Source organism: Lepus europaeus, chromosome 10, assembly GCF_033115175.1.
Source record: "Lepus europaeus isolate LE1 chromosome 10, mLepTim1.pri, whole genome shotgun sequence".
Taxonomy (NCBI): Eukaryota; Metazoa; Chordata; class Mammalia; order Lagomorpha; family Leporidae; genus Lepus; species Lepus europaeus.
This window is the reverse complement of record NC_084836.1, coordinates 79,769,253-79,785,707: the sequence shown is the minus strand read 5'-3', so window position 1 is coordinate 79,785,707 and position 16,455 is coordinate 79,769,253. Positions and strand designations below refer to the sequence as shown.

The 16,455-nt window shown below is 62.4% G+C and overlaps 1 protein-coding gene across 1 annotated transcript; it reads right to left on the bottom strand.

Annotated features, from left to right (window-relative positions):
- Positions 1 to 6,278: 6,278 nt before the first annotated feature.
- Positions 6,279 to 7,960, bottom strand: NKX2-2 (NK2 homeobox 2). Its single transcript, XM_062202248.1, is given in 3 exon segments — positions 6,279 to 6,737; positions 6,739 to 6,842; positions 7,702 to 7,960. Coding segments are annotated over 3 exon segments (822 nt in total).
- Between the last annotated feature and the right edge of the window lie 8,495 nt (positions 7,961 to 16,455).

Sequence of the window (16,455 nt, the reverse complement as noted above, 5' to 3'; positions counted from 1 at the left end):
CACCGCCCCCCGCCCCCCAACCTCCCTGAAATCCCACAAGTGTCCCAGCTGCGCTCCAGGGCCCCGGGCTGTTAACCGAGGGGAAAATCTTTCCTTATCCAATCGCGCCACCCCGCGGACGGCGGGAGAACCGCACGCCCCCGCTCCGCAGGCTGAATCCCCGCGCGGAGCCAAGACGGCCTGGATGCGGGTGGGTGGCAGCGACAATCGGCGAACCGAGCTGCAATTGCAGGCTCCGGCTTCCTGGGAGGGGCAGCAGGCATCCGGGCACGAGCCCCTCGGCCCCTAGCCACGGCCCCACCCTCGGCGTCCCAGGTGCCAGGCCGCGGGTGAGGGCGGAAGGCGTCGCTTGCGCGCCCCACTCTTGGCCTCCAAGCCCAGGTTACCTCCGAGGGTCTCGCTTAGACCCCTACCAAGGTCCGGCGTCGGCGCATCGTCTCCCCCTGGCGGCCAGGCGGCGTCACTGCATCGCGCGCAGTGGCCGGGACCGCCGCTTCTCCGCACTCCAGGACCCGCGGTCAGACACAGTGGTAGCCTGCTTGTCCTGGAGCCCTGCCTCGATGGTGGCTGTTAGGTGAGGGTCTTTACTTCCTGGTGCGCCCCCAGAATCCCTTGCATCGCTCCCTGGGACAACCTGGACGCCCACCGACCGCGCCCTTCCACAACTGCCCACCGTGCGTCCACCTGCAGCGCCCACGCTGCACCCTTCCGAGCGTGTGCACAGACGATCGCGCCCCGGGACGCCTCGTGGAACCCTCCCGCGCTCGTGGACCTCAGGGCCAGTTTGCAGTTATTTCTGCCCCAGCATAAGGGGGCGGGAACAGCAGGTGGCACGCAAGTGCGGTGCGGGGTGAAGGCTTACACCCGAGCGCCAGGAGAGTCTGACGGTGCGGGGGCCCCTGTGGACCCGGGGCCACGCTGCCACGGATGCGCAGCCAGAGTCTCCGGAGGACTGGGCACCAGGGCGTGCGGCACGGCGCTAGAGCGGGGCTCGGGCGCCTCCTGGCGGCAGAAGCGGCGCGCGCGGGATGCGCTGGTTTCTCGGCCCTCAGGCGGTGCGTGGAACGCACGCGGGGGCTGCTCTGGCCGGAGGCCTGCGGGCGCGCGTTTCCGCACTGGCGTGGAGGGCGGCGCTGAGGCCCACGCTCGGATGCCCCGCGAGGGGAGGACCAAGGAGCTTTGAAAGACCAGACAGGGCAGGAGCTCAGCGCACACGGGTGCAGGCGTGCATGCATGCGCGCGCGGCGTCGGGGAAAGCAATAAACTCGGATCGCTTCCTCGGCGAGATAGCGGCGGCTTTATAATGCGCCGAGGGGACCAGGGGTTTATTTGCAGATCCTGGATAAAAGATGATAGATCGAGACGGTTTAGAGTGTCAGTGCGCCTGGCCTCTCAGGAAGCCACAAGTACACATTTCCTGAAATAGCACCCCACGCCATATCGGAGCCGCACGCCACTTGAGCGCCGGGCAGGCGCGGGGGCGATGCGGGGCCCCGCGGCTCCCAAGTTCACGGCCGGCTTCCGAGCAGTGGGTGCGGCGGGCGCGCCCGGCCGGCATCTCCCCTGTGTGCGTCTCGCCGGGCCTTTGTTTGGCCCGCGATGGGCCTTGATAAATACGTCTGAGGACTGTCGTGACGCTCGGTAAATATTGGATTAGCTTTTCAATGACCAGGCTCTCGAAAAGGCTCAAGAAACCCACACCAGGTCTCCACTAAGCCCAACAGTCAATAGGTAAGGAAAGTAAGTGGCTTCCCCGGCCGGGGGGCGGCGAGCGTTTGCGCATCCCGCGATTTGGTGCCAGCCAATCTGGGCAACAGCGCTGAGCTGGCAGAGGGGCAGGGGGCGCCCGCGTGTCGCTGGAGTTGGAATTCCCACCCACTCGGCTGTGTCCCTTAAAGGACTGTGTGCCAGCACCCCAGGAGCCACCTCTGGAGTTTACCTGTATTTCCACGGGGCTCCCACTTTGTGCTGAGTGCCCATCGATGATTCCGGGGGGGGGGGGGCAGTGCGCATGGGAATTCCGCCCTGGCCGCGGCGGGGAGAAGGCGTGCCCCAAACCCTGTCCTGCTCAGGTGAGGTAAACAAAACAAAACAAAACAAACCATCGAGCAAATTCCTGGCACGCCTCTCCGCGCCCCCAAGCCTGAATTTTGCAAGCAGGAGACGTGGAAAACGAAAAGAGGAAGCCCTCCTCCAACACGGGGAGCGGCGGCTGCTGGCGGAAGTTTCGGCATTGATTTTGCGTCTAAGACACCACTGGGAGCCCCGCGCGAAATTCAAATTCGGCTGTGGCGGGGCGGTCACCGAATGACCCCGGCCAGGCCAGAGTGGCCTTAGAAACTGGCCCGGGGCGGGAAGCGAACTGGGCCTGAGACTGAGCCGGGGAGGTGAGGGTGAGGGAGGGGCGCCCCGGGCCTCTCCGAGACCGCGGCGCTGGGGCTGCGCTGCGCGAGCCGCGGGCCTGAATTTTCATCCACCCCGGAGCCGCGAAGCGCGCGGGCGCTGGCATCCCCGGGCTGCACCCAAGCTCTGGGACGGCCGATTGGCTGCGCCGAGGTGCTCCCGGGCCGCAGGGGCCTGGAGACCGGCGCTGACACCCGGGAACCGCGCACAGTGCGCGCCCGGGGCCCACACCCGAGGTCGCACCGCACTCAGACCAAGGCCTGCGCGCACGGCGGCCGAGTTTGAGGGCGGGGTGGGGTGGTGGTGGGGGAAGAGAGCTCCAGCTCCCAGCGTGTCACGGGGCCTAGGCGGGGCCAGCGCCCTCTGCAGCCGTCAAACACAGGGATGGCTTTTTTTCCCCTCCTCCCTCCTCCTCCCCAATAGATATAGCACGAATTTTTAATGCGTCTTCCTTTCACAGACAACAATACTGGGTTTGAAAGCCGGACACAATTTGGGTTTTGTGCGGGTCCCTCCTCGCGCTCCCTCGGCCCAGCTGGCCATATGGAATCCAGCATGGAGTCCGCGGATGACAAAGGGACCCAGTGACAGGCCCAACAAAACCCCAAGAAGACTTCTGCCTGACTCCGGGATTCACTGCCCCCGATAAGCGCGCTGAATGGTGCGGGGTGGGGCGGGCTCCTTCTCCCTCTTCCCCTCGCTCGGTCCCCTGCCATCCTTTCTCTGTCCCTTTTTAATATGCACGCCTCTAACATCTCCGGCTCCCAGCGCGCGCATTGTGCCGTTTTGTGCGGCCCGCTGTAGATTGGGCTAAGATAGACTGCCCAACGGGACCCCGCGCCGGGCGCGCTCCCAGGGCGCTGGGGTTAGGGCCACACAGGGCTCCGCGGGCGCTTTTATTGACTCCACGGGGACCCGAGGACAGAGAAAGAGGCGGGCGCCAGGCCCACCTCCCCGGCTCCTGGCCGCGCCAGCACACGCCCGGTCTGGAGACCTGCGGGCCTGGCCAGCGCCCCCAAAAGCACCCTCAACGTGCACACGGTGGGAACCTATGAGAGTTTGGGCCTCGCCCGCCTCCGCCTTCCTCCTACGCTCATCCTCAGACCCTGGACGCCTTGGGGCCTGGAACAGCCCAAATCACCCGCAGTCCAGCGGGCAGCCGCCCAGGCCTCTTTACACCCCCTATCCAAGAGGCTCCTTCCCCAGAGGATGGGGGGAGAAGGAAAGTCGCAAGAGACATGTTGGGTGGTTTGTGCCCGGGCACCATGGGCTTTTTAATTACAGCACCACACACGACCTGGGAGCAATTCTCTGGCCTTTACAAACAAGACACACACGCCCCCTGGCTAGTGTGCAGAACAAAGGGAGATTCCTCAGCGTTTAAGGGGAACTGCCCCCACCCCGCCCCACCCTCCCAGAACCTGGACATAGCCAAGGACCTTGGCGGGGGAGGGGGTATTAGGAAGAGTGGCCGCTGCTCCATTATCCAGGGGGCGGTGTGCAACACGGGAATAAAGTGTCAGCAGGTCTCTGGGCCTGTTGTGCTGAGTGCTATCTACGCGCAGATTTGGTCCCACGGATAATCATGTTTGCTTTAGATATTGAATTAAATCTGATCGTCAACTAGAGGGAGCAGCAAAGTCAGCTGGGACCGCTCCCTTTGCCTGGCCTCCTTGTCTACAACCCCCCCCCCCCCCAAGCCCTCGCCCTCAGCCTTGATGTTGCAGCCGCAGAGAGAAGCCCGGGAGAGACACGGTTTCCAAACGCGCGGGCCCGCAGTCCCCCAGGCGCCACAGAGCGCACGCTGGGCTCTAAGCCGCAGAGGCGCAGGTATTTTCGGCAATCGGCGAGATGACAGAGGAGAAAGGCGGTCCCCCCTCCCAGTTCGCCTGAGCCCCAGAGACGCTCCCCCGCGTGGTCAAGCGTGCGCCAGCATCCGATAACGAGATCTGTTTCCCAGACAAGATTTGGGATGAGGGAATATGGATGCACCCCGGGTGGGAGTTGTGGGGGGGGGGGGAGGGCGTCTGCCTGTCCACTTTCCGCTCCCCCTACCCCTGCCCAAAAAGCCGGGGCTCTCCCACTCCACCTCCGACCTCTACTCTAACAAATCCACGCAGCCGCACGCCCAAGAACCCGCCTGGGGGGACCGCGTGCGGCCCTGCGGCACGGGACCCGGTTCCAGGAGAGTGGACCGGAAACCGGAGGAGGATGGAGGCCCGAGGAGGAGGCCAGAGTCCGGTGGCTGCGACTGCTGCCGACTCCCGCTTCCTGTGTCCAAGGAGCTCAGAGGAAGACGCCGCACCCCGGCTCCGCTGACGGCCAAAGTCTCGCGTGCCCCGCACCCCGCCACCCCGCGCCCAGGCCTTGTAGCGGTCCCCGGGGCCTTGCGCGCTCAGCAGGCTTTGGAGAGGGTGGGGAGCAGAAAGGAAGCAGCCTGGTCCCGAGCTCAGATGGTCGGTCACCCCTTCTCCCCTCCCCCTCTTCTTTAGCGAGAGGTCCGGCAGCCGCAACAAAGTGAAAGTCATCGAGTGTAGTGGCCTCAACAGCTTTTCAGGCTGAAGGAGCCACTCGTAGGTTGGGGCGAGAGAGGGGGGCTTGCTCTCCTGGCCTTTGCCTTTCCCGGCCGGACGCAGCCAGCCGCCGGGAGCTCAGACAGCGCGCGAGGCGCAGGCAGACGCCCGCAAGGCAAAAGGCCACCCGGGGACCCCGGCCGGCCGCCGGCGCGGGCAGGGCCAGAAGCCCGGCGCTCCCGCCCGGACCGGTGCTCCAGGCTCAGGGTTCGGCCCGTGAGGCCGAGCGAGGCCTGTCCAGGGAGCCCCTCCAGCGACCCCCGGCACCACGAAGGTCTCTGCGCCCAGAGCCCGGGCGCCAGCACGCGGGGCCTGGCCAGTGACTTGTTCCGGGCCTGCGGGCTGGCGCCAGGGCTGCGAAGTGAGACAAACAGGGGAGCACTGGGTTTGTTTTCTTTCTTTTTCTTTCTTTCTTTTTAAACACAAGATTTTTATTAAAATTCTTATTTAAAAAATGGAAAGCTGCTAGCGCCCGGCGCTCTGGGTGGACCCGCGCGGAAGCGCTCAGCTCCATGTTCCAGGGCCTGCCAAGGGGGGTGGGGGTGGCTTCTCGCCTACATTTTTTTTTTTCCTATTTGAGAAATGTTTGCACCGAACAAAATAAGAAAGAAAAATACCAAACAAACAAACAAACAAACAAACAAAAAACCACCCGGGGGCATAGGGAGGGGGGGTTACCCAAACATAACCAAAACCAAAAAACAAACCACAAAGAAAGGAGTTGGGCTCGAGGCAGAGCAGGCTCGCGGCGAAGATCACCTTTAGCCACAAACGCCAGCGCTATTTACAACGAAAAAAGCGAAATCTGCCACCAGTTGTCAGAACGTTTCCATGGCCATAAATATTGAGCATTTTCTTATTTTTTTTTTTAAAAAAAGGAAGAGAAAAATCCTCTATTTTTTTTAAAGTGTTCTCCACTTGCTTTAGAAGAAGACAGGTGACAACATCGCTACCCACACAAACATATTTTTACAAAATTCACGAAAGCGAGAGGGAGGGAAGGGGAGAGGGAGAGGGTCGATCTTTTTCTGGTTTTTCAAGTGAGGACGCGCATTTTGTAAACACCGCTGAGGGTTCTACCCCCTCCGGGGGCGCGACTGGACGGAGACTGGGGAGCCCGGGGGCGCTGGGTGGGCTCTGCCACCCTAAGGAGGCCTCCCCAGCGGAGCCGAGAGTCAACTCGACTCGGCAATAATAATTATAATAATAATAATAATGATAGCCACGGTCAGGACCGAGTCCTCCACGCCGCCGCCTGGGTGGGGTCCGCGCCCGGGGCCGCGAGTCTCGGCGGGGCGGCGCTCACCAAGTCCACTGCTGGGCCTGCACCAGGGGGTGTGCTGTCGGGTACTGAGGGGTGCTGGCCGAGCTGTACTGCGCGTTGTACTGCACGTGCTGTAGCGACTGGGCGCTGTAGGCCGAGAAGGGGATGCCAGCCTGGAAGGTGGCGGCTGCCAGGTCCTGGGCTTTGAGCGCGTGGCACGGTTTGCCGTCCCTGACCAAGACGGGCACGGCCACCCGGCGCGGCGAGGGCAGGGGCGTCACCTCCATACCTTTCTCAGCCCGCGCGCGCTTCATCTTGTAGCGGTGGTTCTGGAACCAGATCTTGACCTGCGTGGGCGTCAGGCGGATCAGGCTGGCCAGGTGCTCGCGCTCGGGCGCCGACAGGTACCGCTGCTGCCGGAAGCGCCGCTCCAGCTCGTAGGTCTGCGCCTTGGAGAAGAGCACGCGCCGTTTCCGCTTCTTGCCTGCGTCCCCCCCCGCCGCCCGGGGTCTCCTTGTCATTGTCCGGCGACTCATCAGCCGAGGGCTCCGGGGACTTGGATCTGGAGTCTTGCGGGGGCGCGCCGGTCGCCAGCCCGTGCACTGCGGAGGGGGTGGAGGCGCAGGGGGGAAGAGAAAGGCGTCAGGCGCAGGACCCTGAGCACCTCGGATCCCCCGGTGCGCCTCTGGCCCAGCGCGCCCCGCAACCCGGCCCAGCAGCCTCTACGGCGATCCCAGCGCTGCTCCGCGCCCGACGAAGCCGTCAAGGTCTCCCAGGGTAAAGAAGAGTCGGCGGGGGTGGGGGTGGGGGCTCGGAGCTCGCGTTTCTAGGGGTTCGCACGGTGTGGGTGCAGATTTCGGGGCGGGGGTAAGGGGAAGAGAGTAGCGCATGGAAAAAAAAAAAAGCAGCACCATTGCAGGTTAAGGGCTCTGGCCCCCTTAAGCCGTTTCCTCTTTGGAGAGACGTGGGCAGATTTTTAAAAGAAAAACCCCACAATCCCGGCATTGATCGGCTTGGCCATTGAAGGCAGGTTTTTGGGGGCTTTCGTTTTTTGTTTTTTGGGGCTTTCTGGATATCCCCTGAAGCGCACAAAGCACCCTCTATGAGCGCACGGGGGGCAGGGTGAGCTATTTATACCCAAGCCGCGCGAAGCCGCCCCGCGCTCCATCCGGATCCGGACGAGGCTGGTGGGCCAGGCCCTCCCGGAGGGCCGAGTCTGGGGTGGGGGTGGGGGGCTCCGGCCGGGGCCCGCGGTCACCAGCCCCTGGGAGGTGGTCCCTTCCTCATTTCATCATTGAAAGAAACCAAGGCTTTCCCCTGCACCAGCGGGGCTGCGGCAGGAGGGCATCGCGGGCCGGCGGTGGGAGCCTTCCCGGGGAGCCCGGACGCGGGATCCGAGCTGACACAACCCCTCCCCGCTGCCGGCCGCAGGACTGGAGGCTGCCAAGTTTGGCTACTCACGCGAATACTGCAGGCCCTCGGTGCTGGCCAGCCAGCGCGTGTAGGGGTTGTCGCCGCTGTCGTAGAAGGGGCTCTTGAGCGGCAGGCTCTGCACCGCGTCCAGGGCGCCCTGCCCCAGCGGCCCGGCCCTCTTGGCGGGCTCGGGCCCCTCGCTCTCCTCCTCCGGCCCTTCGGCCACCGAGCCCTCCTCATCGTTCGTGTCCGGCAAGTCCAGGATGTCCTTGACCGAAAACCCCGTCTTTGTGTTGGTCAGCGACATGGTTCGGGACCCCGCAAAGTTGTGGCTTCACGCGGTCACTCCGTGGCGCTCCGCGGCCCCGGGCGCGCGGGGAGGGGGGAGGGGCGGCCGGGGAGAAGGGGTGGGGGAGGGGAGGGGTGGGCTTTAATTATTGGGATAATTATTATTTAAAAAAGAAAGAGAGAGAGAGAGAGAGAGAGAAAGAAACAGCGGGGAAGGGGAGGGGGGAAATAAAATAAAGGCCGACCCAGAGCCCGCGTGTGGTCTGCGGGCGAGCGCGGAGCGGACGCGGGAGCTCCTCGGTTTGTAATTCCAGGAGGGGGTGCCGGGGCGGCGTTAGCTCGGGCTGCGGCGGCCGCTGGGCGCGCGGTGGCGGCTGGTGGCGAGGAAGAAATGGGCCATTGCCCGAGCGATCAGTCCATATAAGGCCGGGCGCCACTCACGAACCTGGGGAGGGGAGGGAAGGGGAGGGGGGAGAGCAGGGGAGGGGAGGGGGAAGGGAGTGGGAGCGGAGGGGAGGGGGTGGAAGAAAAAGGGGCAGAGACGTTAAAAACGCCAAGGTTGGCCACGTGTGGGCGGGTCTTGGGAGTCAAGTGGATGAAAACAGTATTTGCGGATGTGAAATTGCGGGTTTTGGGGAGCTCCGCGCTCCGGGCTGACGGCCCTCCAGAGCAAGAAGAGTGCTGCGACGTGTCAATTAATTGCAAAGACTAGGCGAGCTGTTTTTTTTTTTTTTAACCCAGTATTTACATACAAAGGACTACCGCTTGAAAGGGGCCTTTTTTCTTCCTTTTTTTTTTTTTTTAAACAAATTGCATCTTAAAAAGCTGGGGAGGGGGTGGCATAGAACAAAACCAAACAGACACCAGAAGAAGGGAAGAGAATCCTCGGAGCGGCTCACCGTCTCCCACCTCCAAGCGCCCGCAGCCCAGCCCACCCGCGCGCCCACCCCCGCCCGCGCGCCCACCCCCCTTCCAGCCCGAGTGCCCCCGCGCGCCCCCGCGAGCCTGAAAATTGGGGAGGGGGAGGGGCGGGGGCCGAGTCGCGGGAATCTCTGCTTTCCAGGACTGGTGGGGGCTCCCCAAACAAGATCCGGTTCAAATGGCAAGGGCCCAACTTCTGTAAGCCCCCTAGGTCAATATTTTGGTAGAGGCTTAAGCATGAGTGGTAGAAGTGACATGGCAAGTAATTGATTCCAGTTAACCGCGGACCAGCCCCGCGCGCGGGAGCCGGCCCGGTAGCCGCCCTGGATTCGCTAAACACTCGCTTATTTCCTGCACCCCGCGTCCCCTGCACCACCCCAGTTCTTCGCGGTCGGGGAGACCGAGCCGTTAGCTTTCTGCTCTGCCGGCGGGCCGGGCCGGGCCGGGCCGGAGCGCGGCGGGAGCGGGGAGGAGGGGGTCCCGCAGGCCGCTCTCCGCGGGCGGCGGGCAGGGCACAGGGCCCCGCGCTCTGCTGCCCTCCGCTATCCCTCGGTCTCCAGTCCCCTTCCTGCAGCGGCGGGAAGGGAGAGGCGCGCGGTGATGGGCGAGGGGAGGGGGCGCAGGGTCTCGGGCTGGGGTGGGGAACCCCGAGAGTAGCAGGGGCGAGGGCTGAAGGGCGGGCGGAGGCTGCAGCGTCTCCTCCCGAGCCGGTCCTTCCCTGTCTTTTCCTTTTGGACGCTCCCAGCGCGCGATCCGAGGACGCACAGCAGGTTGGCCGCTCGAGTTCGGCTAACCGGGAAGTTTGCAGCGTCTCCGCGGCCTGGGGACCGAACTTTCCCGGGGCAGCGCCTCCTCCCCCACTCCTGCCAGATGACAATGTGGCTCCGGAGTGGGTGAGTGGGGAGGGGGGGTGGCTACCTGGTTGCCGGCTCGCCCCCAGAAGAGGGTCCACGAGGGGCTCTCCCCCCCCCCGGGGGCGGCGCGGAGGGGCAGAGGAGACCGCCTGCGGGCGCCCGGGGATCGTCTCGCCCTGGGCCCCCAGGCCCCGGCTGGCTCGGCGCGGGCCAAGCGCAGCGCGCGGGCGCCGGGTCCCTCCTCGCGCGCAGCTGCCGCGGCCGCCGGCGCGCCCCCGCCGCCCCCGGGGTTGCCTGTGCCGGCTGAGGGCGCCTCTCCCCGAGCCGCCCGGCAGCTTTCTGCAGCCCTCGCCGCTTCGCCCCCAGTATGTGACGTGGGTAACAATGGCCCAGGTTGGAGCGAGCCCCTCGTCGGCGCGTCCTGGGTGGTCGGACCCGGGCAAACACAAATACAAACCGATTGCTAAGCTGCGGACAATGAGCGAAATGTAGACAAATGTCCCGCTCCCGTTGGAAGCCTTTGTCCCGGCTCGGTTTTTGCATTTATTTCAGTGGCGAAATAATACATGATTGACGGTCTCTTTCAATGTGCCCTAACTGTTTGGAATAAATCTAAGGTTGTCCCTAGTTGTCATGGCATTCAACCCTTTTCAACGGACTATCTCTTCATTCATTTCTGAATCCGTCCACAGTATTAAGGAAACGCCTTGGTGTCCACGCTTTCGCCTCCTACTTTTTTTTCTTTCTCCTTTCTCCCCCTGCAAGAATCGCTAACTGGTTTGAATCCTGTTCCTCGAACCCATTACTTTTCGTGGTTTTTTTTTTTTTCTTTCTTTCTTCTCTCTCCAGCCTGTCTTTCTCAGCCTCCCTCCCCGTGGCCTCTTCCTTCCCCCTTTCACGTGGGGACTTACTGCCCTGCCCCTCGGTTCTCCAGGAGCCAGGCAGCGTTGAGTTTGGACAGGGGTGGGGGATGGGAGTGGGGGTGGGGGTGGGGGTGGGGGGCCCTGCCCCAGCCATTGTTACTCAGCTGCTAAATAAATAACCCGCCAGGAAAAAGTTCCTCATCCCAAGCATTTGCAAAAAGGACCGTGCTTTTGTCCCGCCTCTCATTCTCCGGGTCTAGGGCACCAGGGCAGCTTTCAAGGATGAGTCTGGGGCCAGAATGCAGCCCGGGTTGGGCTAGGCCGATGCTTGGGTTCAGTGGAGAAGGGGTCTTTTGGCGAGAGGTACCCCTTGCTGTACACCCGCAGAGCAATCCTTGGAGGGGGAGGTGTCACTCCTGAGATCTACTCCAGAGCCATTGACTGTGCAATGCCCAACCCCAGCGGCCCTTCCCCCAGCACCGTGGCCCTTTCCTCCCAGGATCTAATCCCCGCCCCTCCCCTCACCCCCGGGGAGCCTTGCAAGGTGTGCCTGGCACCTGACACACAATGGTTTTTGCTTCGGGAACCAATTAAGGGAAGCAGAATGCTGTCTTGGGACTTCTGACCAAGAGGGCCCCTGCCCAATTCACCAAGGCAGCTGGAACCCTTGTGTCTCAGCTGGCGGGGTCCCCTTTTAGGGACCCTTGAAGGGCCACTCTTGCCTGCCTGCCCAGTCGCCACTCCCAGCTCGGTCCCATCTCTGCAGCTCTTGCTCCTGCTCCAATTTTCCCTCCCCGCCAGGTTCAGGGCAGTGGAACAGGGAGGCAGGGAGCTATAGACGGCGAAGGCCTTGCCTCCCGCCACCGAGCCCAGCGCAGCCAAATCCACGTCGCTCAGAGTCTCTCTCCTGGGACCTAGCGAGTCCATTTTCCCCATCACTTCGTCGCCGGTGTTGCTCCCGCCTAGGCTTCCAAAGCGTTAACATTTGCAATTGAAAAGGCACGGGGAGCCCGCTGGGAGGCCCATAATTGCAGGGGAGAAACTGGGCTTGTTAGAGGAAGATCATCAAATACAAGTCCCCCAGGAGCAGCCTTCGGATGCTTGGTGGCCTGTGCAGGGCCCAGCTGGCGGCCTGGGGGGCAAGTCCAGTGGTGGCCAGGGCACGCTCTGGGGCCTCCTTGATTCCGTGGGCCCGTCCTGAAGAGCAGTGGTGCCAGGTTCCAAAAGCACCGATGCTGCCGAAATTAAACAGGTGATCACACCCTGATGATTCCCCAAGAGGCCTGGCTGAGAGTGCCCTGGCATGGCCTTGAGGGGGGTGGGGGGCTGCTGCTCTGTAAGATCCAGCCCTGCGCCCCCTCCCCCATCTCCAGAGCCCTCTGTTACTGTCAACGCCCCCCCCCCCCCCATCAGCACCTGCTCGAGCTGGTCTCGGTTCCACTCAAGATTTCTCCAGCAAACTCTCCAGCTCCTGCCTCGCAGCTGAGACACACAGTGTCCTCAGTTCCAGCCAGCTGGGGTTTGGGTGTGGGCTCAGCTGCCCTCCGTGAGAGAGCTCTGCCATGGGCCTCCTGCTCTTGCAGACTTGGGGCGGAAGTTGAGGCGGGTGTGGGAAGTTCTGAACCCAGCAAGGCCTGGGGCACCAGGAGGACACCTGCTTGGTGCCTGCTCACTGCCCTGAGGAGCACCACGCACCAGAAGAGCTCAATCGCCTTCTCCTGCCAACATACACGTCTTTATTCCCAGTGCTGGGGCTCTAGGTCACCTACACATCTCTAACTCCTCTTACACTTTGAACAGGTGCACTGGGTGGCAGCCAGGAGGTGGAAGAGGAGGAAGAGAGCCTCCTCCTCCTCTCTCTCTCTGTTTCTGTCTCTCATACAGGAGAAACCCCTTTGGGAGGCTCTTGGGATGTTGAGCTCACCTCTGCAGCACTGGGTTCCGGGACAGACTCAGCTCCCGGTGCAGGCGGCTGCCGCGGGTGGTAGGGCTGAATAATCCCAGAGGCCCAGGAGAGGAGGCGAATGTACACAGGCTAAGTGGCCCCACTCCAGGACAAGTGGCCCTTTAAATCCGACCAGTGTTTACCTGTTTACTTTCCCAGGTAGCTTAAACACGAGCGCCTTTTCTGCGCTCGGGGTGGGGAGGTGGGGGTGGAGTTGGAGGTGGGGGTGGGGACCTTATTCATTTTTCCTTTGCATCTTCTCACTCCTCTGCATCCAGTTTCTGTCCCCAGTATATGGGTGTGCAGGGGTTGGGGGGAGTGGAGAATGAACTCTGAAAGCAAACAACCACAAGGCAAGTTATCAGGGAAGTTCTTTTGTGCATGTGTGTGTGTGTGTGTGTGTTTGTAAGTCAAGGCCTAGGCATAGACAAGGGGCCTCTGTCAACCTGCCCAGATCCAGGAGGCAGCCTCCAATGGCACCCACCCTGCCCCCATCTCTGCTGCTGGCTTTCGGGGTGTTTCTTGGGAGGTGCTTTGCTTCTCCTTCCAGGCTGCAGAATGCCTGTTGGGTAGGCGCATCCTCCAGGGGCGCTCAGGGCAGAGAAAGTCTTGGGTGGGGGAGGGGGCATTTGGGGCTGGTTTCTAAAGTGGGGGTGGCCTTGAGAAGCCTAAAGCCCCGCTGCACCTCTTGCCCTCCCACCCACAAAAGCACCTCCCATCATCATGAAACGCACAAGGTCTTTCCCCTTTATTTGGAAACATGAATTTGTTTGATTTCATTTCATTTCTTTCTTTTCTTGGAATGAAAAGGGGTTGAAAAGAAACTCCTCTCCTGGTGCAGTGTGCGCTAGAGCTCTGGATCCCTGCACAACCCATCCCAGATAACAGCCTTCAAGTGGGTTAGTTTATTGTCTGGTTAGCGCCAAGGTGCCAGCGCTGTTTGTCTTCATTCACTCCCGAAACAAAGCGTGGAGCACCTTCCTGCTCCAGTCAGGGTGAGCGGCGCCCACACAAAGCTTTGGCAGGAGGAGGAAGCATTATTTTATCTCAGGCTCGAGACGCCCCGGTGTAGCACGCACTTGAAATCAATGCGGGACCGGGAGACGTCGCCTCCTCTGGGGTCTCATGGGACGCTGATAAAAATGTTCACCTTAAACGCGTGCACCTCCAAATCGGCCGCATGGTGGCTTGGGGTTCCTGGTAGGGGAGGCAGGAGTGTCAGCTCTGGCACCGGTGTGAAAAAAAAATGGAAGAGGTGGCCCAGAAGCACCGCCACCCCAAGAGGACCCTTCCCAATCGGAAAACGAAGATGAAGCTTTCAAGCTGTCTCAACTCCACCCAGGAGAAGGAAAACTGAGGTCACTGGAAATTGTGGCCACCTGTGGGGTGGCAGTGGGCGGCCTCGGCTGGGGGAGCCTGCAGCCTGTGGATGTGTGACTTTGGGGAGGGAGGCCAGGGCAGGACAGCAGCAGATCTCTAGCAAAAGAGACCCACTGCTGTGGAACAGGTGGACCAGAAAGGTGGGAGGGTTAGTATGAAGGGAAAGAACACCTTAGACTACTTGGGGTTCAAGATCAAGATGAGTTCTTTTCTTTTCTTTCCTTTCCTAGGTCCATATCATGGGACCGACTCTTAAGATTGCACCAGGAGGGGACGATTGTCCAGATGGACAATTCCCCCAGATCACCAAGAAAGAATTTGCTAAACAGGCGTTTCAGGCCCAGAGTTGCGTACTGGCTGACAAACTCACTCCTGCCTTCCTCCAGGGTGGCAAAGAGGCCAGAGAAAGCTAGGGAGAGCGACAAGTCTGTCGCCCCTTCCCTGTCAACTCTGGGTGCAGGAGGAAGGCACGGAAGTGGGCTGCCTTTCTCCATTTTTCCCAAGGCGAAAATCCACAGTGCTTTCCCAATTGTCTGCCTCCCGCCAGCTCAAAGGGCAGATATCTCCCAAGGACACAAATGTAATAGAAATTAGGATTTCTCTTTTTATTAATCAGTCTCATTGTGTGGGCTTTGGACCCTGCAGTCCTATGTTAGGACTTTGATAAATGTGCTTTAATGAGATCTTTGAAAATGCATCCAATAAAAGAAAAGGCAAGGAAAGCCGTTTAACTCTCACGGATGTTAAACTGAACATAGAACGTAGCTCCGGGCGCACTGCAAAATGGAACTAGCCTCCCTCCAATATTTTCCTGCAAATCGCAGCTATGAGCTGCCCGCAGGCCAAAGGAGCCTGTCCCAGCCAAGCCATTACCTCCGGTTTATGGGGGAACCGAACGCTGCGTCCCCCCGGGGCGAACCCCTTTGCTTTATTCGTTCTCACGGCTCTAATGATTAAATATGGTACAATGAGATTACGCAGCATCAGCGACGCCTCGAGGAACGTTCCCCAGTCGAGCCCAGATAAGGGCGAGCGCCATGCGGGAGATTGGGGTTTCAGCAAGAAACGCAGCGCTGGAAGCACTTTATCTGAATTTACTTCTCAACACGTGACAGAATCCTTACCGCGGACTTGGGAAAACAAGCGGCCTTGCCTAACGCGTTCGCGTTCAGCGCGCCCAGAGCCGGGCTGCGTAGACTCAGCCGCCGTGGGCGCGGGGGAGCCAGGCACTCAGCCTGGGCAGAGGACAAGGAATGCGCCGCGCTCCAGGGGTCCTTGGGCCTCGGAGTCCGGGGCGTCTCGGCGCTCCGTCTCTGGTCGATCTCTCCAGTCGGGGCATCCGGGGTTCCCCCGATCTTCCCCAGACCCAACGACCCCTTCCCCTACCCCCCAGCCCAGGCGCCGCCGCGGTGGAGAAGGCGCGAGGCGCGCCTGTGTGTGTGCTGCGGGGAGGGGGCGCCCCTGGGAGACCAAGACCTCAGCAGACCCCACCCAGGCTCATTTCTGATCCTCGGGCGATCTCTGCTGACTCAAAAGAGAACTGTCGGGCTCCGGGCGCGGCCCGGGCGACGACACTCGCCCCCCAAACTCCTGGCTTGAGTCGCCTCTCCAGCGACCCCTATACCGGTCCGACTGGAAGCGGCTCCCGCCACTGGTCCTCCCGCTCCTCAGCCTCTCTCGACCCCCGCCACCCCCCACCCCAACCCGGCTCAGTCACGTCCCAGTTGCGCCCCAGAACCCCCTCTCCTCTCCCAGGCGCCGCCGGTCTCCAAATTATCGTCGCGACTCTCGCCCCTGCCTCCACCTCCCCGCCCCAGGCACGGCGCAATCGGGGGAGACTCACCCGGCGGCGGCAGGTGCAGCGGCGGGCCCTTCCTGACCGCGGCCCCGGTAGCCCGGGAGCATCCCGGCACCGGGCCGCGCGGAGGAGGCTGGCGAGGCGCGCGGCGCGCCCGCTCCGCCTCCCTCTGCCGGGCGCTGCAGCGACAGCCCCGCTGCACATCCAGGCGCGTCTTTATCTAGTCCCCCACCTACCCGGGCCCCCCTGCCGCTGCGCCCTTCCCCCCACCGCGCGCCCTCCCGGGCGGGGCTTCAGAGTCGGCGGCTCTCCAGGCGGGCGCGGGCGCGGGCGCGGGCGGGCGCGGGCGGCAGCGGGCTCTGCGCCCCTCCCATCACCTCCCCCCCGCCCCCCACTCTCGTTCCTCCGCACCTGCCCAGCCTCGAGACAGTCCCGCTTTCCCGGGCGGTGCGGGGGAGTGCGCGGCGACCGGGTCACCTGGGCTCGGGGACAGGTAAAACTTTTCCTGCCGGCAGGCGCGACAGGTAGGGTGAGTGGGCGGGTGGATGGGGGGGACCTGCTCTTTCTCCAGTGAGCCCCCTCCCGCCATGACTTCCGTCGTCCGGAGAAGACTTCAGACGCCCGGCACTTGCCCACCTGATGCTTCCAGACTCCGCAGCTTGCGGGCTGAGCCGAGTCGGGAGCAGCGAGAGGGAGGAGGAGTGCGGGGAGAGGACCCCCGAACCCTGACACAGTTCTGCGGGCACGGCGGGG